Raw genomic sequence first — 27,541 nt, 5'->3', positions numbered from 1 at the left:
ATCCCCGGATGTAGCGACTTCCTGCTATGTCTATGTGCAAACAGGGGCAATGGTGATTTTATAGAATAAATATATTATATACATCATCTTCTTATATACCAAACTTACGAAGAAAAAACCCAGCGATCATTGTCGTGATATATATTTAATATTTTGCATGTGACTCAACAGCTAGGTCCTTCAGCACGTACTCTAAACTGGTGCATATACTAAACAATAATATTAAAAGATTCAAGGAATGAGATTATTTTTCTTGCTTATTTAAGTTAGTACTGTATTCTAGGTTGGGGATGGTGAGGGTTAGTGCGGGAGGCGGGCCCCAGGAGGCAGTGTGTCCCTCCCTCGTGTTTGGCGGGAGTGTTGACGCGTCGTCTGCCATAGTGTGAGCTTGGCCGTCGTGGAGGTAGGGTGTTATCCTCCGCTTAGTGTGACTCGTGATCCGTATTACTCACGGTATAATCCTGTCCAAGCGAATCCTGTGGTGAATATCCATTTTATCTAGCTGGGAATTTAAGGAATTGTAACCCTAGGAACCGGTGACAAAAATCCTCAAGAGAGAAACGTAGTACTATTAAAAGATTTTGTTTGTAAACGTTAAAAGGGGACTCCGGTGTGGCAAGCAGTGCGGGGGTGGTGGAGGAGGTGAACACGGCCGCAGGTTTTGGGGGATTTAAAACCTTCCCCAACAAGTGTGGTGGAAAGAGGGCTCGGTAGTCTCGCCCCTACAAGACTAGGGGGTGTGTCTATGTACGTTGTATTTCTCCACTGCTTATGTATACTGTATACCTTCACTGTATACTCCACTGTATGTTTACTGTATACTTCTACTGTCAATGTATACTGTATACCTCCACTGCCTATGTACATTGTATACTTGTAACACGTATACATTGTATTACCTAGACTAAGTACCTGTCGCACCAACGTGAACTTGTATGGTAATTTTAGCAAAAATATTCTTCTGTTTATTGATGAAGCTCCGGTTAATGTGTGTGTGTCAGTAAGCCGCATACATCGGGATTACCCCTCAGGCCGTCACTTTACACGGGCAGTAACGGGTAATCTCCTGATTAATGTTAGATAAATAGTTTTGTAAGATAAATAGTATAATCTTCATACATGTATACATTGATTATTATAGGAATGCATAATGACATTGCAGGTATATGAGATTTTACAGTGTAGGTATACCAACATTGTACAGTACATAAACATTATCGATAAACTTACGCTGCGTTTTAACTCGAATATAAAAACAGTACATTTATTATTATTATTATTATTATTATTATTATTATTATTATTGGTTGTAGTGTTTTGGGGAATATTAAAAGCAAACTAAATCAGTATACTGAAATTTCCGACATTACACTCGCACTGACATTCGTAGCTTCCATAATAAATAAGAGTTTTAATATATAGCTAAATACACTCTCGACTATATTTTATTTTAGATCCATTAGTGTGAGTGAGGAAGAGTACTTTTTATTTAATATATAAAATAAATCTTGTAATGTCGAGTGTATGAACATATTCCAGAAAATGATGCGCGAAAATAAAGGATTGAAATAGTTTAGTATCTACTGTAGATGCATTATGTGTGTTTACCTGACACTCCAGCTTATTTCAACTGTGGTGGTTAGGTTAGGTTAACCTTAGTGGGATGTTCAATCATGTGAATTAAGCTGGGGTGTTTAATCTTCATGTAATCTTTTCAGTGTCACAGTCGCCAAATTAAGACGCATAAAACGCAGTTTATGCGTCTTAATTTGGCTGCAACAAATAGAATTGATAGATAGATAGATGTTTATATAGTAAAATTCGCCATACAAGTTAACATTGGTTCATAATACACTCAGACAGTCAAGGTAAACCAACAATGATAGAACAGGAAGTTGACTTAACCCAAGAAATTTTTTAAAAAAGCTTATTTCCTTTGGGGATTGGTTCAGCTTTTCTCCACATTTTGTAAAGGGGATAACCTTGAATATTTTTTTCCCCATTTGAGGCGGTCTTTCTTGACACAGACAACAGCACACAACTTGTAAACTTCAACGAGAAAGAGAGACTATTTTTAAAACTATAATTCACCTCGGATCACCTGCAGATTAAACACCCCGACGCTAACCTATTCTAGTCTGATCCCTTCCCTCCCAAGGCAGTGTTAGTTTGTTAAATCATAAGGTGATACTAAACGTGGAATCAGACTCTTCAGATGATCCTTTTATCTCCGAGTTAGTGGAATTGAGACCTGCATTGTTTATACTAAGCTGGTTTTATTCCCATTGTCTTGTGAGTGTACAATTATGGGGGGTTCAGATGTTATAGATGACGCGTTTATTGATTTTTTTGTCTCGTGTACGTATAGTATGTCAATGGTCTGTGTGTAAACTAATAACTCCCTCCTGGTTCTGCTGCCTGTGTGATTGTCGAGATTTTTTTTTGTACGAATTGAATTTTTTGACCTGGTGTTTGTGGTTAAGTGGATTGTTATTTGTGTTTGCTTTTATTTATGTTTTATAGTTTTGAGGACGAGTGTTGTTTTTTGAGTACTGGGTGTTTTTTTATTAATGTGGTGGTGGAGGTGGTAGTGGTAGCAGGGTGGTGTGGTAGTGGTGGCAGGAGTGGTAGTGGTAGCAGGATGGTGTGGTAGTGGTGGCAGGATGGTGTGGTAGTGGTAGCAGGATGGTGTGGTAGTGGTGGCAGGATGGTGTGGTAGTGGTGGCAGGATGGTGTGGAGGTGGGAGTGGTGGCAAGGTGGTGTGGAGGAGGTGGTGGCAGGGGTAGTGAAGGAGGTGGTAATGGTGGCAGAAGAATGGTGTGGAGGAGGTGGTAGTGGTGGCAAGATGGTGTGGAGGTGGTAGTGGTGGCAGGATGGTGTGGAGGAGGTGGTAGGAGTGGCAGGGGTAGTGACGGTGGCTGGGATCTCTCACTCTCCACTTCTCATTCAAGCTCAAAGTTGTGCCGCGGAGGAGACCCGAATTTATTAGATTTTTGGCAGCGTTAAACGACAGCGGCTTAACTAGATAACCCTGGGGTAAACTTGAGTGTTATATATAGCTACAGCAAGAGGTAAACTCGGTAGACTTTTTAACACGGTAAGCGACGTGGTTTAGCCTGTGTCTTTAACGAGGAATTTTTGTACTTTATAGGTTTTGTTACCTCGTTGTACAGGTTAGCAAGATTATATTAACGAAAATTCCAACACCGTCTGACAGCATTGAACAGGTTTGGATGTATGCAGTATTCTAAACTTGTACGCCATTGTTGTTATGAGGTACTAATATTCATAATTATGATCCAAGTAACATTTAGTTCTTCTCTAAAAATAAAATTATTGATCGTCATATGTTATTGACTGCGGAAGGAGTGACAAGTGAATGCTGATAAAGAAAACAAGACTGATATGTCCTGGTACGTGGTAGATCTCCATTAAGATAACTACCTGAAGAAGGAGTGAGAGAGAAGTGGTCCACGCTCCCTCCTAGATACTCTCAAGATTTGCACGTCAATTTTTTCACCCCCGCCTGTAACTGTAAACATGACGACGCATCTATTTACAGTAGTGTTTAGAGAGAGAAACACTTTACAACATCTGTTGTTAATATTTTTCGTGTGTAGCAGTTTTTACACGAGTCAGTTAATTGCATCCTCATCTGGTGGGATAAATTTGAACTTCGAACCTTTTGAGAATCCACCTTTGGTATAGCGTAAGTGAACTATAGTTGGATGTTTTCTTACGTTCTGTGGCCAAGATGATTTAATTTATTGGCCTTTGACAGTCCGTCTTTAGTGAGTCACTTAGATGCGTTCTCACATTACCAACCAGTCAATAAAGAAAAATATCGTCGGGATATTTGGGAATTTTGTTGGTAGAGGGGGATCACCTGAAGAATAGACACCCTAGCTTATTTCACCTAAAGATTAACTACCCTAACGCTAATCTAATTTATTCTAATATAATTTAACTTAATCTAACCTAATGTAACTTAACCTACCAAATTAACTTAACCTAATCTAACAAACTAACCTAATATAACTTAAACTAACTTAATCTAACTTAACTTACTCTAACCTAAATCTCAGGTAGCAACAGGGAGTTTAATCTACAGGTGAAATAAGCTAGGCGTGCCAAATCTTCAGGTGATCCGTGGATGGTTACTATAAGCAAGAGGTTCCTAAGCACCAGGTGAGGGGGCCGAGGGAGGGGTGGCGTGACAAGGCCTCACACATCAGCCGTCACGCAGCAGTCTTCACGGTGTACACCATCTTGTGAGGGTGTTATTAGAGGTCATAATTTACATATTAGGACTTGTCAACCTCTGAGACCCCGGCCGACATGTGTTGACATATTGACACTTGGTTATTATTTGTCATATCTACTTCTTTTAAACAGATGATGAATTGCAATGTGTGATTGATTCATGTGTAAACAGACTCAGGAAAACGTTTTGGATCACCTCTAGTTTAGACACCATACCGCTCTCTACCTGGTGGAGTTAGGTTGGGTTAGTGTTACGGTGTTTAATCAATAGGGGTAATAACCTTAGGTGTCTAATATTCAGGTGATTTACAAACATTTTAAAAAGCCGGAGAATTAGGAAGTGACAAGAGAACATGTAGGGAAAGTGTACGACTCTTTAAGACAGCCAGAAATATAAATGACACACAGACTTATTCATAGCCTCAACTTACTCAGTACCTTACACAAACTAAATCCTCAGTAATCACATTAAATCACGACTGTGTCTTAACCATCTACTGTGCAAAGTTGAGTCATTAGGCCGCTGTAGTAGCCTAATCTGATTATTTTTTTTCTAGAGATTAGATTTATCTCTAATCTTTTTTTGTTTATGACTTGTATTTATTAATCTAAAATATACCCTTAAACGCCATAAGTCACAGCGCAGTGATACATTATAACATTAACATAAACATTTAATTAAAGGCCTTAGGTTGTTGAAGGGCAGTAATATATACATTATAACAACATATTTACCTTACACTGAGCGTGTCTCATTTGCCCCCACTTGAACGTTAATTGCGCCTTTGTATACAATTAGGAGAGGAAAATGATGGTTGAATAGGCACGAGAATTCTACACTTACCATCAAATAACCTGGTTTACTCGTGTTAAAATCCACATTAGTATATAATTTTGACTGGTTCTGAAACTGTTAATTATGACTGGCTAAACTCTACTCTTGACTGCATTGTATATAATTTTTTTTCTCATTGGAGTTTTTTTATCATCACGCTCCCCGAATCTGTCGACCAACGCGTGTACAACAACAAAGTTACTCTGTTGATACTGTGACTAGATTCAATTATCACACACACTGCATCGTTCACTCAGAGGCTTATATCTTAAATTATAACAGCAAAATTATAGTCAGGAATAACACACTGTTAATATTTGTCTGGGGTAACTTTTTTATTTATTATTATTATCTTAGTGATTTATCGTTCACCCACCACCACCACCATCCCTTGCTCGGCCATTATAACAAAGACTATAATATAATAAGAAAGACAGGACAGCGGGGCGAAAACCGCGAAAGCCACGTAGCATATAGTTGGCCGCGGGATCAAGATGGCGTTGATCGGAGCTCAGTGGCTCATGGTCTTTTTTACGGTAAAGGTAGACGCTTTCCTGTCTTTCTAATTACAGTATAGTCTTTCCTCCTCTTCACCCAAAACAAGAATTATCAGACTGGAAAATAACTTTGAGACCTTCTGGTTGATTTTTATATATCTACACCATTGTTGAGTTTATATAGAAATACCATATACATTTACTGTATGTGCAAAATATTTCATCTTTCCACGCGACAGAAAATAAGTCACACCATTTCGGATAGAACAAAAACAAAACAAAGTGTATCAACAAAATTAACAATAAAAACAGACCTTGTTATGTGGAACTATTGCATACAAGAACAACAACAATAGACAAAGGAGAAAAGAAAGGAAAAGAAAAGAGAGTGAGAGATAAGATGGCTCACCCTTCCCTGATCAAGAGCATCGGGGAGAAGGTCCTAGGCCACAACGGCTTGGTTGACCTCAACGATGTTTGTGGTCCTGACAGAGTGATTGGTCTCTACTTCTCCGCTCACTGGTGTCCTCCCTGCAGGTAAGTAAGTCTTTAGTGCTGGGGTCTTTATTTTCCTCTCTTGGTTCTTATTTTCCCCTTCGTGAACTGTGACGTTAGAATGGGTTAATCTCATGGTTGAAGGTTAGCAATGATGGGTGGTGATTATTATTGTTGTTATATACTTATTATACGACTCTTAATTGTTATGTAATTATCATACGTCCATAATTGTTTTATAATTATTATATGCCTTTAAAGTCTTTTGTTTTTGAAGTGTAGTAATGCTTTATAACATCAAGGTAGAGGTTATTGTAATTTTATTGTGCCATGCGGGGATTTAGGATCACATGAAGATTAGACCCTCTAGCAAATTTCACCGGAAGTTTAGACAACCTAGCTTATTTCACCTGTAGATTAGACAGCCTAGCTTATTTCACCTGTAGATTAGACAGCCTAGCTTATTTCACCTGCTGATTAAACACCCTAATGATACCTGAAAGGGGTTAGGTTAAGTTACAATAGTGTTAGAATGGTTAATATTCAGTTGAAGTAAGCTTGGGCGTCTAATCGTCAGGTGATCAAAACCCACTTCCTTTGCCTTTTCCCTCATATTTTTATTTCCCATTGTGCATTGAATCTGTATAAGAATGGTAGACTGTGTGTGTGTGTGTGGTAAGAGTCTCAATATGGAAGCTGTCTGAGGTAAGAGGGGGCCGCTTTATGTTAGGTATGATTGATAGTGATGGATGGGGTTGGGTGGGACTGGGTTGCTGTGGGTCTTCAGTACACACACTCTTATTGTTTCCCTTGTCAACAGCTGCTGAATGGGAAATAATATTTTTTTTATTAGAGGCAAGAATACCTGAGTTTGAATTTACTCTTTTTTTAAGTGCATTGAAGATAAAGTGTTATTGTAAATGTTTATGTAATATTTTTGGTATTTTTTTATGCTTGCTGTGTAGGCTAATGTAGTTTTATTTTGTTTATTGACAATATATTACAGCGCTGGGTTTAAATTTCTGGTGGGAGTGTTCAATAAAATACGTTATTCTATTGTTTTAAACGTCATAATTTTTTTCTTTTATAAACATGAATGCAATTGGGTTTTATTTAGTGGGGTGTGTCAGAGCGCGTTACATTACACTGATGAGAATATATGAGTCGTTATCGCTTGAATATTTTGGATGTTTGGTTTTGATGATGCAATTAACTTATTCTCTATGCTGCATGTTGCTGGATATCATTATTACGCGTGTTCTTGTGTAAACTGTTTTATGCCTACACGTAGATTTTGTTCATGTCAATTTTTAAGATTTATGCACTCTGTAGTAGTCTTGAAGAAGGCATATATTAATATCATTGTATTAGTTCCATAAGCGGGAACAGTAATTGTATATTTTGGTTAGGCAGCAAGATTGTGATTGGTCAGAAATCTATGTTTTTCCCTCATTTTTCGTTATCTCCCCATTCACCTTCGTTATCTCCTCGTTCTCCTTCGTTATCTCATTCATGCTTTATCCTACCATGTGTTAATACCCCCATCCCTTGTCTTCTGTTCCCTGCCCTGCCCGCCTTCACCATCACGCCGCCTTGAATCACATAAACTACTATCACGCTCAATATAACTAAACGCTTATGCTCTCTCTCTCTCTCTCTCTCAGTCGGGATGCCTGAGTCGGTGTTCGGGGGGACGAGTCTCTAGCCCCAGGATATTCCCAATTTCCCCAAAACGTCAATACCAGCAATTCCAAATTTGTATCCTTAAGCGACTGGATTCCTCCTCGGGTTAGCCATTTATATACGCTTGTAATTGATTATTGCCGAGTGAAGCGAACACAAAGTCATCAGATAACCTTATAATAACCACTATGTACGTGATCCATAAGGTATATAGTTACTTAACCGGGTGAAGAGGGTCGGTAGGAGGGGGGGGGGCAGTAACGAGCGCCCGGATGTATAGATCAAAGTGAATTATGATCTCTCGAGACCTTTGACCGAAAACCTATAATTGCTTGCGCTTGGGTGTTGTATTGGAAGCACACACACACACACACACACACACACAGTCTCTCTTACCTCGCTTGGCTGCCAGACTATTCCCCCTTAATTCCCGCGGTGTTCTCAAATGGAATTGTGTTGGGTCATGTTAATTATTTTCTGGTAACATTTTTTCACCATTTTACTGTAATTCAATATATATTTTCTTCTTCTCTCGTTTCGTTTTCTGTTGCTACGATTGGTGTGGTCGTTGTGTTGTTTTCTGTGGTGTTTTAATACGTCTCTTTAAGTTGTGTTGTTATTGAATTATTGTATTGTGTTTGATGGGATTTTGTTTTTGTGGCTGTGATTTTGTTTGTGTCTTACTGTGTTTGTTAAGTGTTTGTGTTTTGTTTATTTGTGTGTTTTTTGTTTGTTTTGTTTTCTTTAATTTGGGATGAAGTAGAGTTAACGATACATTGTTTTCAACTTTACAAACAAACGAATAAAAAAAAAACCCTGTTAGACTGTTAGACTGTATGTACTGGAGCTGCAAGACTGTCACACATAACTGGATGACATCAGACTGTATGTACCAGCTAAACTGTCGCACATAACTGGATGGCACCATACTGTATAGATGTACCAGCCAGACTGTCGCACATAACTGGGAGGCATTAGACTGTATAGATGTACCAGTCAGACTTTCGCACATAACTGGGAGGCATTAGACTGTATATATGTACCAGCCAGACTGTCGCACATAACTGGGAGGCATTAGACTGTATAGATGTACCAGCCAGACTGTCGCACATAACTGGATGGCACCATACTGTATAGATGTACCAGCCAGACTGTCGCACATAACTGGGAGGCATTAGACTGTATATATGTACCAGCCAGACTGTCGCACATAAACTGGTGGGTGGTGTGAGAGGTGCACAAGCTCCCATTAACAGCCCTGAGTAGCAGCAACAGCGAGTCACTAATGCAATCGGCTGTTCCAAAAGTTCTCGTGTGTCAACTGGGAAGAACACCAGAGAATATCGTTCAGTCTCTCTTACTTGACAGGAGAAGCGAGCTCAGACTCTCCTCATCACAGCGTGTAAAGTGAAGTGATGTGTAACGTTGTGAATCGATGTGGATATTTTTGTTTTTTTAGTTTTAATTTGTATATTTGTGGACGAAAGTTGTGTTGATATTTCTATTTGTTTTTTGTAATGTTTTCATAATTTTTTTTATATGTGAGGAATAAGCTAATCAAACCTAACCTAACCTAACCTAACCCACTGCACCTCTAACCTAACCAAAGTAAATGTACTCTAACCTAACCCTCCACCCCACCCAGGTAGCGTCAGGGTAGGTTAATCATCAGGTGAAATAAACTTGGGTGGACTAATCATCAGGTGATACGAATCGCGTCAATATATTGCATAATAAAATTTATGGTAGTGTAATACCATTATTTTTCAGTTCAGACACAAACCAGCATATTTTAGCCCAAGAGTTTTACCCCATAATGGATATAATTACTTAATGCATTTATCATATCCAATAAAACACTATTATTATTATTATTATTATTATTATTATTATTATTATTATTATTATTATTAAACAGGACAGACGATATTATCCAGGTGTAAAACTAAATTAGTGACGTTAATGGAAAACAACATTATTTATGGGTATTGTTATTGCTGTAATTTGTTCGTAATGATAAAATCTTGTACCAAATTCATTGACATTGTGTATTGGAATATTTATATGTTAATTTAATTTTGAAATATGTATATAAAGCTATAATGGACCACCTGAAGATTAAACACCCCTAGTTTATTTCACCCTAATGCTAACCTAACCTAACCAAATCCAGTCCTAATGCTAACCTATCCTAACCTAACTTAGCTAACAAAACAAACACCCACCCACGAGTAGCGTTAAGATAAAGGTTGAATCATCAGGTGAAATAATCTACAGGTGAGCTGCTAAAATTCGTTAACCATGGAGACGATAAGTAATTAAATTCAGGAACACGACAGTAGATTGAAAGATAAAGCCAGAGAAAATTGAATATATTATAAGGGTAAATCAAGCAAAAAAAATATCGTCTTTAAAACCGAGGGTTGTGTAACTTAAAAGAGATACTAAGAATAGCTGTATCAGTCAGTAAGCCTTCATCCAGACGACAATGAATATACTAGCTTGGAGGGGCTTACCAACACCGATAGTCTGGATGATCAAAGGAGATTTAATTCAGATGGGTTTCGTGTCAAACTGGAAATTAAACCCAAGTCCCCACACCCCTTCCTCCCACTGTGGCGTATCCCCTTCCCCTCCGAGACGCCAAGGCCAACTGGTAAACACTGGGACGCCATATGCAATTTTATACATTTTCTCCCTTATCGGCTCTTGTAAACATATGGTCGATGACTAAAGTGATGTTTTGATCTGATAGGTCTTTTATTTTTATATATCAAATAGTATTACATTATGTATATCAATTTGTTTATGGAGATTAAGTGCTGGGAGTAATGGCGTAGTAGTTATGTAGGCCAGCAGAATGATCGGCGCCTGGAGACGTGTTAGACTAGGATAAACAAACAAGCGCCGTTGGGGTTTTAAAAGCTTACATGTTCTGCCTCATTGCTTTGGTTCTAATGGAAGTTATGTTGCCTTTTTTTTTATCTCTCTCTCGATGTGAGGCGTGTACATTCCTAATATGTCTCCCTCCAAGGTTTTAATAATATATTTGTTGTGAGAATGTGTTGGCAGGAGGGGGTAGTGCGTGTGTTAGCTTGGAGGGAACCTGTTTTGAGTCTCCACGGCCTAGTATGAAGAGAGAGGGTTGGAAGGAGAGGGGTGGGTCCTTGCTTACCTACCCCCCGTCCCACACTTACAACTCCCTTGCAACACCCACAACTCCCCTGCAACACCCACAACTCCCCTGCAACACCCAAAACATACCAAAGTTCCTATATACGCTTGCCATTAACCAAACTAATATAGCAGTGTTTTAGTGTCGCCTATACAAACCTAACCTAACCTAACCTAACCAAACTTAACCTAACCTAATTCCGCAGGTAGCGTTAGGGTGTTTAATTATCAGCTGAAATAAGATGGGGTGATTAATCTTCACGTGATTCTCTTTGAATATTCGTAGTTATCAATGGTGTTATCATGTCTAATCGTGATAATTCGTAAAGTGTTATCATGTGCACTAGTAATAATTGCATTCTCGTAGTGTTATCAATAGTTTTATCATATGTAGTCGTAATGATAACAACCCCCCCCACCCCCCGGTAGTGTTATCATTTCTAAAGTAATCTCATAATCCCTGAAGTCAAGCTGTTGTGGAAACCCGCCTTCAAAGCTTACCGCCTGACGATGAAGTTGAAATTTTTTTTTAATATTTACTCTCTACACATCGTTGGGGGGGGGGGGGGTGGAGTTTACACAATGCCAGTTCAGGATTCTTTTCATTTTCTTTCCCCCGCTTGAGCTTGTGTGTGAGTGATACGTACACCTTAGCTCTGGGGATTTTGGGGGGGGCAGGGAAATATTTCACTGGAAGGCGGGGAATAAGTGGTCTATTTAGGGAAGTTAATGGAAGACTTGGGGAATTTATTTATTTATTGAATGTTTTTTTTAGGTAATAATACAGCCATGGTGATTTAGTTATTGTATTTAAAGGGGTTAAGTTGATGTGTATTGAAAGATTTCATCGACGGAAGGCAAATAGTAATGAATGGAGAAAAAACCCTGAATGGAAATGTGTGTGTGTGTGTGTGTGTGTGTGTGTGTGTGTGTCAGAATGAATAGAAATAGGAGAATAAACATTGAGAATATATGAGAGAGAGAGAGAGAGAGAGATGGTTGATCGCGTCGAAGGTTTTGTCTTAATTGTCTGTCTGTCTACTTTTCTGTCTATCCGCCTATCTGTTGTTAAGGATAGCCGTCTTCAGAACACCCTCAAAATGTTCTTACCGTCTACAGAATACCCTTTAAATGTTCGAGGCATTGCCCAGTCCTCTATACACGTCACACTCCATTACCAGTGTGTGTGTGTGTGTGTGTGTGTCACTGCCTTTGGTATGGCCCTCACGTACACTCACAGAGACGGACGCCGGGAGAAACAACCGTGTTCTTCCCTTACTGGTAGATATTTTAGGCCTGGTGTGTGTGTGTGTGTGTGTGATGATTGTTTCTAATGATAATTTCAGACAAAACCAAGACTATTTTTATCTTTGACACTTTTGGCGCATTAACCCATAACCGATATATCGGTAGTTGAAAATCAGAAAACCTGCCACTCAGGTACAGAAATAGACTGTCAGGTTCAGAAGCTGGCGGGCCATGCAGGTCAACACTGACAATGGGCGCACGTTACCGGTGCATAATGATACCGTAACATCGGTCACAATTTTTTTGAGCGAGACAGGTGCATCATCAGCCTGGATCCGTCCCTATACATACATCCTGGACTATAGGTATGGAAGTAGCGTGTTTTATGGGAAGGATAATTAGCTTTGACATTTAACTCCACTAAAAGACGATTTACAGGTATATACTGGATGTTATTTGTGTTTTTGTTCAGCCTGGTGAAAATTTAAGGTTGAGGCACGCGAGCATCCACACATGTCGGTATACGCACACACACACACACACACACACACACACACACACACACACACACACACACACACACCACCACCATTTCAAGTGTCAGCTCAGATGACTTCTAAACAGTTCTAAAGGGCAGCGAGTGTTAAGGGTCTTGGCGTCTTGTTGACACTTGGTGAAGTGTGTGTCAACAAGCGGGACACCCTGGTGACGTCACACAAGACCATATAGTAAAGTTCGTAGATTGTAGAGAGGTCCGTATAGTGAGGTCCATAAAGCGAGGGCTGTATAGTGTGGTGACGTCCGTATAGCGAGGTCTGTATAGTGTAGTGATGTCCGTATAGCGAGGTTTTTATTGTGACGTCAGGTACAGTCTCAACACTGTCAGCCGCCATGTTTGTGTGGTGGGTGAGTGTGGGAGTTGCTTTCTCCAGTCACCAGTTAAGGGAGGTAAAGCCATCAGTGGCTAACCTAACCTAACCCATGCCTAATGTTAACCTTCCTTAAGGTAATTTAACTTAACTTAATCTAACCTAACATAATGCAGCTGATGATTAAACGCCCTCACGCTAACCTTACCTAATGTAAACGTAACCTAACCTAACCTAACCTATCTCCTTCAGGTGACATAAGCGTGGGGAGCAGATTCATATAGACAGACAGACAGACAGAGAGACAGACACACACGGTTAGTTTAGCGTTAGGCTATGTTATATTAGGTCAGGTTAAATTAGATCAGGTTAGGTTAGGTCATGTTAGACTAGATAAGGTTAGCGTCAAGGTAGTTAATCCTAAAAGAGATATGAGCTAAGGGGGTTTAATCTTCATGTGATCCCCAAGACGTTACCACAGTATAATATAAGACGAGGTGCTCGGAGGTGGGTGGGTGAGATGGCTGCTGGTCCGGATAGCCTTATGGTAATGGGGCTTGTAAACCTCTTTTTATAGGGGAGTGTCGTGGGGATGTCGCTCTACCTCCCAGATCACCGTGTGTGTGTGTGTGTGTGTGTGTGTGTGTTTGAGTGTGTGTGTGTGTGTGTTTGTGTGTGTGTGTGTGTTTGAGTGTGTGTGTGTGTGTGTTTGAGTGTGTGTGTGTGTGTGTTTGAGTGATTGACTAACATCCACACCAAACATATCAATATAACTACATCGACTCGTGCTGTCTCGATACAATGAACCCATCTGCAGTCATTTCTTTTCACTACTTCCGGAATGACTTGGTGGAGACTCGCGCGTGTGTCTTAAAACTGCGGCCAGTCCATTTGTTTATCGTTGGTGGACCATTTCTCGGCTTTACCATCATGGCGTCCACGGCCATTTAGCCAGTGGTTGATGGGCTGACCACAGTCGTTCTAAACCCGCTACCGAACCCCCCCACTCCGTCTCCGAATCCTGAACTCTGAATCCCGATACCGACACACACACACACACACTTACAGTCCCCCTAGAGGTCTTAACCCCCCTGGGAGACAGACAGCTTGTGGCCCTGTGTTAAGTGTCCTTGATTAATTATTCAGTGATACCAACTGGTACCTCACCTCATGACGGGGAACCAGAGGGAGAAAAGAGTGAGAGAGAAAGATAGTGAGAGAGAGAGAGAGAGAGTGTGTGTGTGTGAAAGACAGACTGGGAGAGTGAGATAGAAATAGAGAGGAAGATAAAAAAAAGAGAGAAAGAGAGGAAATCCGTTTATTGTGTGTGTGTGTGTGTGTGTGTGTGTGTGTGTGTGTGTGTGTCAATCAATCTGTGTATGTATCTTAATATTTATGCGTGTGTGTTAGTCTGTCTGTTTGTATACATATTTTTGTTCCTCTGCGTAATTATATCTATCTATCTATCTATCTATCTATCTATCTATCTGTCTGTCTGTCTGTCTGTCTGTCTGTCGTTCGTCAATAACTTAACTTTACCTCAGTTTTAACATACAATCAGTTAGTTAATTTATTGGCGCATAAACACCGGTATAGGACTGCGGATAAGCCCCTCTTGTATCGTCGTTTGTGTCAGTCAGGATTTAGCGGCGTCATTTAATGGGTGTAATGACGTAATGAATGAGGCTGTTAAACATGATGGCGCAAATACCCTTCTGAGATGACGACGAGGAGCTGTGTGTGTGTGTATGTGTACGGGGTATGTATGTATTGGATATGTGTGTATGATTGTATGTATGTATGCATTTTATGTATGTATGTATGTATGTATGTATGTATGTATGTATGTATGTCCGTGCTGCAGACAAGAATAAACCACACTGAAAGACTGAAGAAGAAGAAGAAATAAATAAGTAAAGAAAGAAAGAAAGAAAGAAAGAAAGAAAGAAAGAAAGAAGGAAAGAAAACAATATATGTCTCCACGTATTAAAACCATTAGCTTAAACCCTCATCGTGTTAGGAGGCAGTTAAACCAAATGACTCGAGTGAATAGTTAACCATTTTTTTTAAGTCATGTGGAACAAAGTGTAGAACTCTGTGGTACAAACAGGTCTTGTTCAGGTTGTTCACGTTCATATAGGTGTTGAATTGTACCTGGGGATATTAATTAGCTTTTTTTTTAAGTGTTTACCTGTGTAAGTGTAGTATTTTTTTTTTTTAGGTTATTCTTGTACTTGTGTTTGTACAGATATAGTGTACACCATTGATGCTGTCACCATTATGAAAACTCATTAAATACTATTAATATCATCATCACAATCATTACCAACCACCATTACTACCATACACCATCACCACCACCACAACCACAACCACCACCACAACCACCACCACCACCACCCAGCATTCTAAAACCCAACTCCTTCAACTAAATCACTACTGTAATGCTATCTTGGGTACAACAAAAAAACCCTTCAACAATGTAAATAACGCGATAAATCACCACCTTAATGCATTTCAATCACCTCTCGTCTGGGAATAGCACACTCTGACATGAAGCAATTGAACACTGCCAGGTGGTTGATTATGTCTGTGTATATTGTACCTGATGATAAGTAGTTTACCTTTGTGTTTGGTGAGTTATAGGTCCCAGTCATGTTTTGGTGAGTCATTGAGTGGATTTTGGTGAGTGGGATTCAAGCGATCTCTCCCTCTCCTCCTCCTCCCCCCTCCTTCCTCCCTTCCTTCCTTCTTTCTCCCCTCCTTCCTCTCTCCCTCCCCCCCTCTCTCTCTCTCTTCCTTCCTTCCTCCTTCCTTCCTTCTTCCCCCCTCGGACCTCCTTCCCTCTCCCCTTGTTTTTTTTGGGGGTGGTTAAGTGAGGTTGAGGTTAGTTAAGGCTGCTGTGTTCACCCTGCGCAGGCTACGTATAAATTCCACTCACAAGAAATTGCTGGGTTAAATTCTCAATTTGTGGAATGTTTGTTTTTTTATAGAAGGTGAGTTAGGTTAGGTTAGGGAGGGTGGGTTAGGCTGGTTGGGAGGTGGGCTAGGCTAGGTTGGTTCGTGGTGATATTCATGGCTTAGATGCAATAGTTACTATCATCACAAACATAACATCACACCACATCACCAACACAACCTCACCAACATTCACCAACACAACCTCACCAACATTCACCAACAATCACCAACACAAACTCACCAACATTCACCAACACAAACTCACCAACATTCACCAACAATCACCAACACAAATTCACCAACATTCACCAACAATCACCAACACAACACACCACCAATATCGGTCACTGCACAAACCAGCAGTCCAGTCTTGTTATCGCCAGGTATTGAATTTATTACTAATAATTTAATTTACAAATTGCTTTCCGTTTGTGTGTATGAGCAAAACCTAACCTACATAATTTACAGTGAGGAGAGAGAGAGAGGCTTGACACAGGTGAGAACATCAGGGTACATCGACCTTTTACCACACGAGGTCTGGCAAGTCTCCACCACCTGCCACCACCACTAGCACCTGTCATTCCACTACCACCACAACCACCTGCCACCACCTGCCGCCACCACTAGCACCTGTCATTCCACTACCACCACAACCACCTACCACCACCTACCTGCGGCTTCTTGCTTATAACTCACAAGACGACACAACACACGCAAGATTATGAGTCATTAACTTGTATTGTGAGCTTGTTGTGAGATAGACCGGGGCCCCCTCTTCCTCTCGTGGCTAGTGAACGATATGTATGAGAATTTGAGAGTTTGTGAGTCAGTATTGATAATTTGTGAGTGTGTTAGTCAGTATTGATAATTTGAGTGTGAGTCAGTATTGATAATTTGGCAGGTGTGTGAGTCAGTATTGATAATTTGTGAGTGTGTGAGTCAGTATTTACGCTTTGATGATGTTATATAGTTACTCTGTGTGTGTGTGTGTGTGTGTGTGTGTGTGTGTGTGTGTGTGTGTGTGTGTGTGTTTTTGAGATTTATGTACACGGATGTAAATATTTTGGGGTGGGATGGGTGTTATATATGTGTGTGTGTGTGTGTGTGTGTGTGTGTGTGTGTGTGTGTGTGTGTGTGTGTGTGTGTTTAAATTCTTCTGTTATATTTTACTTTAGTTGTACACAATCATGTTTTGCTCCCTCATACTTCTCATTACTTCCTCATACACCTCCTCCCTTCCTCATACACCTCCTCCCTTCCTCATACACCTCCCTTCCCTCACACTCTCCCTTCCTCATACACCCCTCCTCCCTTCTCATACACCTCCTCCTCTCATACACCTTCTCTCCTCTCAATACACTCCTTCCTCCTCACACTATAGCCTTCCTCCCTCATAACACATGCTCATACACCCTTCCCTTGTAATCCTCTGCCTTATATTTCCTTCAATTTTATCTAACCTTCCTTTCTTCTCCCTCACTTCCCTTCTCCCTCACTCCCCTTCTCCCTCACTCCCCTTCTCCCTCACTTCCCTTCTCCCTCACCCCCTTTCTCCCTCACTTCCTTCTCCTCACTCTCCCTCACTCCCCCTCCTCACTCCTTCTCCTCACCCCTCTCCCTCACTTCTCCAGCCTCCACATTCCGAACACTTCCTCAAACCCTGCTTCCTCCTTTTCCCCACCCCCACACCCCCCCACCCCTCATCACCTCACCTCACCATGGGAGGTCACACGTTGTCAAGCATTATTGGGTAGTCGCTGGGCTCGTTAATATTGGCCCTGTGTCGGCGCTATCTACATGGACTGTGCTAAGTCCTGGTCTTTATGTGTGTGTGTGTTTTACTGACACACACACACACACACACACACACACACACACACACACACACACACACACACACACACTCTCCTTCATATGTTGAGGCAACCATTTATATTCTGCAGAAACAAGTTGATTTTTATTCTCGTTCTCGTCGTTGTGGTCATTTCTCTCGTGTAGTAGTCGTTGTGGTGGTCGTCGTCTGTCGTATAGTCGTTGTGGTGGTCGTCGTCTCTTGTAGTGGTTGTGGTAATCGTCTCACTCGTGTAGTCGTTGTGGTGGTCGTCTCACGTTGTCGTTGTAGTCGTCTCTCTCGTCGTTGTAGTCGTCTCTCGTTCTCGTTGTAGTCGTCTTTCTGTCTCGTTTTCGTTATGGTCGTCTCTCGTTCGTGAAGTCGTTATAGTGGTTGTCTCTCCCTCGTCTGTAGTCGTTGTAGTGGTCTTCTCTCCTCGTGTGTAGTCGTTATTGTGGTGGTCGTCTCACTCTCGTGTTTACTCCCCAAACTGAATTGTCTTGTTAATTCCCCAGGAGATGTGGTGTTGTACCCGAGTGTTGTTATATGACGACGATACCTTCCAGTCTATAGTCTCTTGTGCTGACGGCGAATTAGAACTGAGATTGTTGGCATAACCTAACCTAACCTAACCTAACCTAACCTTACCTAACCTTACCTTACCTTACCTTTTACCTTACCTTACCTTATCTAACCTAACCTTACCTTACCTTACCTTACCTTACCTAACTTAAATACCTACCTTACCTTACCTTTACTTAACCTACCTAACCTAACCTTACCTAACCTAACCCAACCTTACCTAACCTTACCTAACCTAACCTAAACCCAACCTAACCTTACCTTACCTTACCTAACCTTACCTAACCTAACCTAACCTAACCTAACCAACCTAACCTAACTCACTACCTTACCTAACCTTACCTAACCTAATCCCAACCTAACCTAACCCAACCTAACCTTACCTAACCTAAGCTAACCTTCAGGTCATCCATTGTTTATTTTGTTCGTTTTGTTACTTCTCCTCGTTAGTTTATATATACAATCCCTTGAGCTTTACTTCACAAGGGTTATATTCACCAACCTTCACGTCTGCTGTTTACATTCCTGATATAGTACTGTGTGTTCCTTTGGGGGGGGGAACAAAGTAACAGTAATACTTTTCATCGTTAAATTGTTACCTAATGGACGTGGTACTTGGTAAGACGTGATATATTTCGTTATAATATTGTTCCTTGAAGGGGTGTAGCACGTAACAGTAATATTTTGCGTTGTAAAATTGATGTTGTCCGGTGGCTGCAGGGAACACGTAGCAACACTTAGATTATTTCGTCGTAAATTTTAGTGTTGTTGTTATTGTTTTAGTTTTTTTACTCAGTGGAAGTAATCAAGGACTTTCTGACGTGGTGTATTGTGTCTAGCCAATTGTAGATACTGTAGGTTTGGTTTGGTTAGGTTTGGTTAGGTTATGGTTAGGTTTGGTTAGGTTTGGTTGGGTTTTGTTAGGTTATCGTTAGGTTAGGTTACCATTTGAGTGATTAATCTTAAGGTGAAGAATCTGGAAGGAAAGGGGGGGGAGGGGCTGATCTTCAAGTATCACCCCCACCTCACCACCTCCCCCACCCCATCCCCAGAAAAATGTACCTTCGTGGGGGTGAGAGAACTGACAGTGTGTGTGTGTGTGTGTGTGTGTGTGTGTGTGTGTGTGTGTGTGTGTGTGTGTGTGTGTGTGTGTGTGTGTGTGTGTGTGCGCGTGTGTGTGTGTGCGTTTTGACTGAGAATATTCCCATCCTGTATAGAAGTGCATCAGGTGTGTTGAATCTCCCACCTCCCTCTCCCTCTCCTCCCTCACCCTCCCCCTCCTCCTCACCCCGTCCCCCTTCCCTCTCCTTCCTCCTTCCATCCCTTCACCCCCAATCCTCCCTCCTCACTCCTTCCCTCTTCCTCCTCACCCTCCTTCTCCTCCTCCCTTCCAATCCTCCCTCCTTCACCTTCCCTTCCGCCTCCCTACTGTGTTCCTTGTCTTATTTTCTCGATATTTCTCTCTCCAGGCGTCCCATGAGAATGTTAGTGACTCTCTAAGTGTGAAGAGAGAAAGAGAGAGATTAGCGTTCACTGTTGCTACTCTAAGACACTTGAGAATTTACCGCGTTCAATGTTATCCCGCAGAGGTGTACTGTACTGTATACTAGCTACCCGGTATAGATTTTTCCCCCAGGGTGACCTCCGCAGCGGTACCATTTATCACCTGGGAGATGTTGTTGATAACCTCGACTCTCTCTCTCTCTCTCTCTCTCTCTCTCTCTCTCTCTACTGCTGCAGGTGCGGTAGTAGTTCACGCCTCACTTACTGTCTGTCTATCTGCCTGTCTGTCTGTCTGTCTCTTTTTCTCTTTATCATTTCAGAGATTTTAAGCTTTTGTAGAGATGTTAAGCTTTTGATGAGAGATTTTTTAACTCTTGAGAGATGTTAAATTGTTGAGAGACATTAAACCCCCCTCTTTTTTTTTCCTCATCAGGGTCTTCACGCCTCAGCTGGTGGCCTTCTACAATCTGAAGGAGAACACGAAGCACCAGCTGGAGGTCGTGTTAGTGAGTAGTGACACGGAAGACACGGCGTTCCAGGACTACTTCAGCGACATGCCTTGGCTGGCTCTTCCCTTCACCGAGACAAAGAGAAAGGTAAGGTTGTTTGGCCTCTTGAATTTAATGTTGCTATCGAGTTTCTTTTAATATTATTTTGTTTGTTTGTGGTTTTTTTGTCTCGTAATGTCTCTCAGATTTTTATGTATCAAGTTTGTCAAAATTTCACTCACAATATTGTCTCACACCATGCTGTATGGCTCGTTCGAATGTCTCATTTTTTTTCATAATTTTTTTTGACATTTAGTATTTAAATTATATTGTCTCTTATTAGTCTCTCAAATTATATATCGGTAGTCTCTTGTTTTTGGGTACCGGGTGGTTATTTTGTTCTCTTAATAGTATCCAATATTATATACGGTACATCTCTTGTCTCTCATTATTTTATAACTTTTATATATTTTTATCTCAATTATCTCTCAAATTATATAAATCTATCTCTCAATATTTTATAACTATTTTTATATTTTGTATATCTATTTTGTCTCGTATTTGTCGTCTCACATACCATCAGCTTTAACTGGAGCCTCAAGCAAGACTTTTTTACTATTGAATGTATGACTGCATGAATGTGTTGAATGTGTTGAATGTGTCTCATCTGTGAGTCTTAGGCTTTTGCAATATTCTGTCACGTCGTTTATTTGTGTGTGTGTAAGTGTGTGTGTGTGTGTGTGTGTGTGTGTGTGTGTGTGTGTGTGTGTGTGTGTGTGTGCTGCAATCTGATTACTTTCTTTTGCCTGAATGGATTTTTACCCGTGATGGTTAGGTTAGGTTAGGTTAGGTTAAGATTGAGTTAGGTTTAGGTTAAGTCAGGTTAAGTGGAGTTAGGTTTGGTTTAGGTTAGGTTAGATTAGGTTACGTTGAGTTAGGTTAGGTTGAATTAGATTAGGTTAGGTCAGATTACATTAGGTTAGGTTAGGTTAGGTTAGGTTGAATTAGATTAGGTTAGGTCAGATTACATTAGGTTAGCTCTTATAGTATATATCCACATATCTCAAATATCCAGCTTGTAATAACGTAAATATAAAATAGATATAGAAAATATATATACGGGTTATATATTCGTGTATCTCAACGAGGTGATTATTATTATTCATGAGTTAGTGAATTATTGATGCCCCCTGGAAGACTTAGACTCGATTGTTTATGGAGTGTTTATGTCTGTTTTTCAATAGTGATTTATTCATTTATTATGCAATCTCATTCGGTAATGTGTTTGTGTTTCTGGGGTCCTATTTATGAAGGGTGGTTGGGTTAGGGTGGGTCGGGTTAGGGTGGGTTGGGTTGGGTTGGGTTGGGTTAGTGTTGGGTTAGGTTAGGTTAACGTGTGGGTTTATCTGTACTCCATTAAATGTTGACGACTACAAGTTGGAAATAAAAATGTTAAGTTGTTGTTGTAACTGATAATGGTTGGCAGTGTAGATAACAGCGGCGTCTTGGTTCTTGTCACCTGATGCTGTGTGTGTGTGTGTGTGTGTGTGTGTGTGTGTGTGTGTGTGTGTGTGTGTGTGGAGAGAGAAGAGAGAGATAATAAAAGAGAAACAGTAAGAAACACACACACACATATATATATCTCACAAGAATAACAGTAATCAACACCGGAGAGAGAGAGAGAAGAAGAGAGAGAGAGAGAGAGAGAGAGGCAGCTGGGATCACTTGTCTACAGATAACAGTTATCAGACATTCCTGTGTACACTGACACTAGCACGGTGGCTTGATATCTCCTAGGACCTACCACACACACTAGCTGGGTATTTCCTAGGACCTAACTGGGGCTAGCTGGGTATCTCCAGACCTAGCACACACACTAGCTGGGTATTTCCTAGGACCTAACTGAGGCTAGCTGGGTATCTCCTAGGACCTAGCACACACCAACTACTTATCTCCTAGTACTTATTGGAGACTAGCTATAGTGTCTTCCAAGGACGTAACATAGACCAGCTAGTTACGAGTATTTCTGAATATACCTAAGAGCGACAAGCTTATTTTTCTCCTAGGAGCTAGCACAGATCAGCTGAGTATCTCCTAGGACCTAACAGAGACCAGCTGGGTATCTCCTAGGACCTAACAGAGACCAGCTGGGTATCTCCAGACCTAACAGAGACCAGCTGGGTATTCTAGGACCTAACAGAGATCAGCTGAGTATCTCCTAGGACCTACCAGAGACCTGCTGGTATCTCTAGACCTAACAGAGACCAGTGGGTATCTCCAGACCTAACAGAGACCAGCTGGGTATCTCCTAGACCTAACAGAGACCAGCTGAGTATCTCAGACCCAACAGAGACCAGCTGGTATTCCTAGGACCTAACAGAGACCAGCTGGGTATCTCCTAGGACCTAACAGAGACCAGCTGGGTATCTCCTAGGAACCAGAGGAGACCAATTTAACGAGAGATCAGGACCAGAGCTTGGGGGCCACACTATCACACATGCAAGGATGGACGTATGGCCTGAAACACACGATTATATATGGTAATGGTGGACACGAGGGGAGAGAGAGAGAGAGAGAGGCCAACAGTCGGGTGGGTCTATTTTCAACAGGAGTTACTTAGTGTATCAAAATATTAGTCCTGGGTGTCAAACATGAGGTTACACACTCTCTCTATCGGGTTGACAATACGCGTTCTGTATGGGTATTTTGCTGCCAGCTCTCTGATTGGCTAATATAGCTCAAAACACGACGAAGTTTAACGGGGTTTTTATTGGTCCATTCCGATGAGATATCTCGGAATAAACACTGGTCTGGGTCTGTGTTTGGGTGATGGTGGTGATGATGATGATGATGATGATGATGATGGTGGGATGATGGTGATGATGGTGGTGGTGATGATGATGATGATGGTGATGATGATGGTGATGGTGATGATGATGATGATGGTGGTGATGATGATGGTGATGGTGATGATGATGATGATGGTGGTGATGATGATGATGATGATGATGGTGATGATGATGGTGATGGTGATGATGATGATGATGGTGGTGATGATGGTGATGGTGATGATGATGATGATGATGATGGTGATGATGATGGTGATGGTGGTGATGATGATGATGATGGTGGTGATGATGATGATGATGATGGTGATGATGTTGATGATGAGATGATGGTGGTGATGATGATGATGTGGTGGTGGTGATGATGATGATGATGATGGTGATGATGATGATGATGATGATGATGATGATGATGATGATGGTGGTGGTGATGATGATGATGATGATGGTGATGATGATGATGATGATGATGGTGATGGTGATGATGATGATGATGATGATGGTGGTGATGATGATACGAGTAGTAATAATGAAAATAATAATAACAATAATAATACTATTGATGATGATACTACTACTCCTAGTAATATTATACTTTGGGATGACTGTACTATTCACACACACACACACACACACACCGTACCCTCCTCGCTTACCTGTCACCCAGACGAGCTCCACCCACCACACAGCCTCTCTACAAGGTGGGGGCCCCGTTACTAGTTTTCTTTACTGTCAGAATAACCTAACGCTAACCTAACGCTAACTTAACTTAACGCTAACCTAACCTAATTCTAATTCTAATGGACTCAAATCTTACCAATCATGTTAGGTTAGATTAGGTTAGAACAAAATGAGAGGTTAGGTTAGGTTAGGTAAGGTGGGTAAATAGTTATATAAAGGGCTTCGCAGTGCGTATAATTGTGGGTGTTCTATCATAGTTATACCAGTGTGGATGTGGGCGTGGATATAGGCGGATTGGCATGGCTCTAGGTGTGGATGGGCGGGCTGAGAAAGAAATCATGTACAGAGCATATGTGTGTGTCTGTGTGTGTGTGTGTGTGGAGACGTAGTGTGTATGTGTGTGTGTGTGTGTGTGTACAGAGGGTGGAGGGGCATAGGTCTCTAGCAGTCATGGGTACGATGTCTGTCTGTCTGTCTGTGGTAGTGTTGCTCTCTGGGTGGTCATGGTGTTTCTTGTACCGTATGTTAGTAAGATTTATTCTCCTCATTTACTTCTTCTCTTACCTCTTACTTTCTTCTCACCTTGTATTGAGCATCATGTGTGTCTGAAGTAGTTATTGAGCACCTGATTGGCACCTTTGCTAATTATTGAGCATTTTAAAGGAACCTAAGATGATATTGAGCACCTTGTGGATGAACTCTCTCTCTCTCTCTCTCTCTCTCTCTCTCTCTCTCTCTCTCTCTCTCTCTCTCCAGAACTCCGTGGTTGAGAGCCGAGACGTGACTTCTTGTGTGTGTTCAGTCACCGACATCATATTACCTGCTTTCAATATTGTGTAATATGTAGATGGAGAATTAAAGGTAAATATGTTGGAGAGAGAGAGAGAGAGAGAGAGAGAGAGAGAGAGAGAGAGAGAGAGAGAGAGAGAGATGGAGATTGTGTGTGAGAGAGGGAGAGAGAGAATATTCATACCATTTAAATGAATATATATGCATACATACCTGTAAAAACATATGTGGATCAGTTCATACATATATACATACATACATACATACATACATACATACATACATACATACATACATACATACATATATACATACATACATAGAGGGAGAGAGAGTCTATCTGGTAATTACACCATGTAAGTGGACCTTAAGCACCGGGAGGATGAGGCCGTGACCCGTGGTTTACCGGGGTGTTTACCGGGTTATCCAGCCCTGTGAGGGTTATCTAGCATTTGGCAAATATAATCCAGCTCTGTGTGTGTGTGTGTGTGTGTGAGTGTGTGTGTGTCTGGTCAGGGCGGCGCCTACTGGAACAAGACACTCCTGTGCACTCTGGAGCCAGGGGTGGGGGGGTGGGGGGGAGAGGGAGGGGAGAGGGAGAGGGGAAGGGGAGGGTGATGAGAGAGAGTTGTAAATAAGTGGTACAGGAATTACATAAATTACAGAAAAATTACATGGGGGTAAAGGGGTAAAGGGTCACGTAACGAGGTATTTCAGCATAGTTACAGAACAAAAGTCAGATTGGCAACACACAAGTCGAGGTGTTGATGATTTGATACACTGGTTGGATAGAGGACGTTCTTATAGTGATCAGTACGAGCTCCTATGGATTGGATGAAGTTATGGTGTAGAACGGTAACTGGCGGACGAGGGATCTCAGGTGGCAATAGGTGGCGGTGATGGAAGATGGTGTACAGTAGCTTCATCCCAGACTGATAGATGAGGTCACGATGTTGATTAGTGAGGGTTGAGGGGGCGTGTGTACTGAGCGCCACTTGATATGTGTGGTGTAAGAGGAGGTGTAGGGGGGGGTAGTTTGCATGTCCTCCTGTGTGTGTGTGTGTGTGTGTGTGTGTGTGTGTGTGTGTGTGTGTGTGTGTGTGTGTGTGTGTGTGTGTGTGTGTGATGCCCAGCCCACGTGACAGACACAGACTGACAAATATTTGAGGGAGAGGGGCTGGGAAGGGTAGGTAAGGGAGGGGAGGTGAGGGGGGGGGTTGAGGTGAACAAGGTAATTGGCAGTATCCCTTGTCTCTTTATGTTCACACAGCGGTTCACCTCCTGGTTATGGCCCCTCACTCTCCCCTCACCTGGCCACAGAATTCTCTCAGGGAGGTAAACTCTACACCTGGGTCAGTACCTACGTCATATACCTGTGTAAATTACAAACTTTTTATTGAGAAACTTTACTCATATTGGCGGTATACAGGAGTATGACTGAGGCTCTTTGGTGCTGTAGTTTAAAGACACACACACACACACACACACACACACACACACACACACACACACACACACACACACACACACACACACACACACACACCTACCTCTGAACACCTGCGTACAAGAGATATTCGTTAAAAAGAGAGAGAGAGAGAGAGATAAAAGAAGGAACCGAGTGTCAGGTAAAGAGGTGTAAAGAAAGCATAGAAAGTGAGATAATAGACCAAGACGAGGAAGTGAATAGTGTGAGAGGGAGAAATATTATGAAAGAGAGACCCGACAGAGAGGGAGAAAGAGAAAGGGAAAGAGAGAGAGAGAGAAAGAGAGAGAGAGCAGAGATGTCACAAAAGAAAGCAAGAGGTTGAAGGAAAAAGTTTTCTAGAGAAGACATTAAGAGGAGAAAGTCACAGAAGAAAGCATCAAGGGCAGGACAAACGGTGGTGGAAGAGGAGGCGTGTGAAAGGCCGTCTTCACTTGGCCCGGGTGCCTCAGGTGTGCCACTTGATGCTGGCACCATCTGCTAATGAAGGTCCTCCGGCACGCTCCTGTCATGACCCCCCCCCCTGTGTGTGTGTGTGTATGTCCATCCTTCAGCCTCCAGTACCTCCTCCTTCACCCACCACCTCTTCCTTCATCCATCTCCTCCTTCGACCACCTCCTCCTTCATCCATCTCCTCCTTCATCCATCTCCTTCGACCACCTCCTCCTTCATCCATCTCCTTTTATCCATCTCCTCCTTCGACCACCTCCTCCTTCATCCATCTCCTCCTTCATCCATCTCCTCCTTCGACCACCTCCTCCTTCATCCATCTCCTCCTTCATCCATCTCCTCCTTCGACCACTCCTCCTTATCCATCTCCTCCTTCGACCACTTCCTTCGTTATCCCCCCTCTGTGTCCCTCCTCCCATCCTCCTCCTCCTCACCTCTCCTACACCTTCCTTCTCACCAACAGGAATCACAGCCCACTCCTTCTCAGTCCCCTCCCTCCATTCTTACTTTCCTAGATTTCCTCCTTCGTATCTTAAACCCGACCTCTCTAACGCCTCCTCTTCATCTCTCTCTCTCCAACACCACTTCTCCAACACCACTTCTCCCAACACCTCTACCTCCAACACCACTTCTCCTCTAACACCTCCCACCACCTCCAAACACTCTCCAACACCACCTCCAACACCTCACTTCCTCCAACACTCTCCAACACATCACTTCTCCAACACCACTTCTCCAACACTTCTCCAACACCCACTTCTCCAACAACACTCTTCCAACACTCTCCACCACCCAACAACACCCCCAACCACAACAAAGTTTACTAACATACTCAGTATCCCAACTACACCCTCTATAT

At 41.8% G+C, this 27,541-nt stretch overlaps 1 protein-coding gene across 3 annotated transcripts in view; it reads left to right on the top strand.

The window, feature by feature from the left end:
• Positions 1–315: 315 nt before the first annotated feature.
• LOC121878378 (nucleoredoxin-like) overlaps positions 316–27,541 on the top strand; it is a 120,853-nt gene continuing 93,627 nt past the window's right edge. The window contains exons 1-3 of one of the 3 annotated variants that reach the window (XM_042384584.1): positions 316–403; positions 5,836–6,133; positions 20,376–20,538. In XM_042384584.1, the coding sequence (XP_042240518.1) occupies positions 5,997–6,133; positions 20,376–20,538 (300 nt within the window). In that variant the 5' untranslated portion in view covers positions 316–403; positions 5,836–5,996. Of the gene's footprint in view, positions 482–5,835; positions 6,134–20,375; positions 20,539–27,541 lie in introns of all 3 variants that reach the window. The other 2 variants (XM_042384582.1, XM_042384583.1) reach the window with 2 other exon arrangements.

The sequence above is a fragment of the Homarus americanus genome, unplaced genomic scaffold (assembly GCF_018991925.1).
Source record: "Homarus americanus isolate GMGI-L3 unplaced genomic scaffold, GMGI_Hamer_2.0 scaffold41027, whole genome shotgun sequence".
In the NCBI taxonomy this organism is placed as follows: domain Eukaryota; kingdom Metazoa; phylum Arthropoda; class Malacostraca; order Decapoda; family Nephropidae; genus Homarus; species Homarus americanus.
The sequence above is the reverse complement of the archived record's forward strand: the minus strand, read 5'-3'. Positions and strand labels throughout refer to the sequence as shown.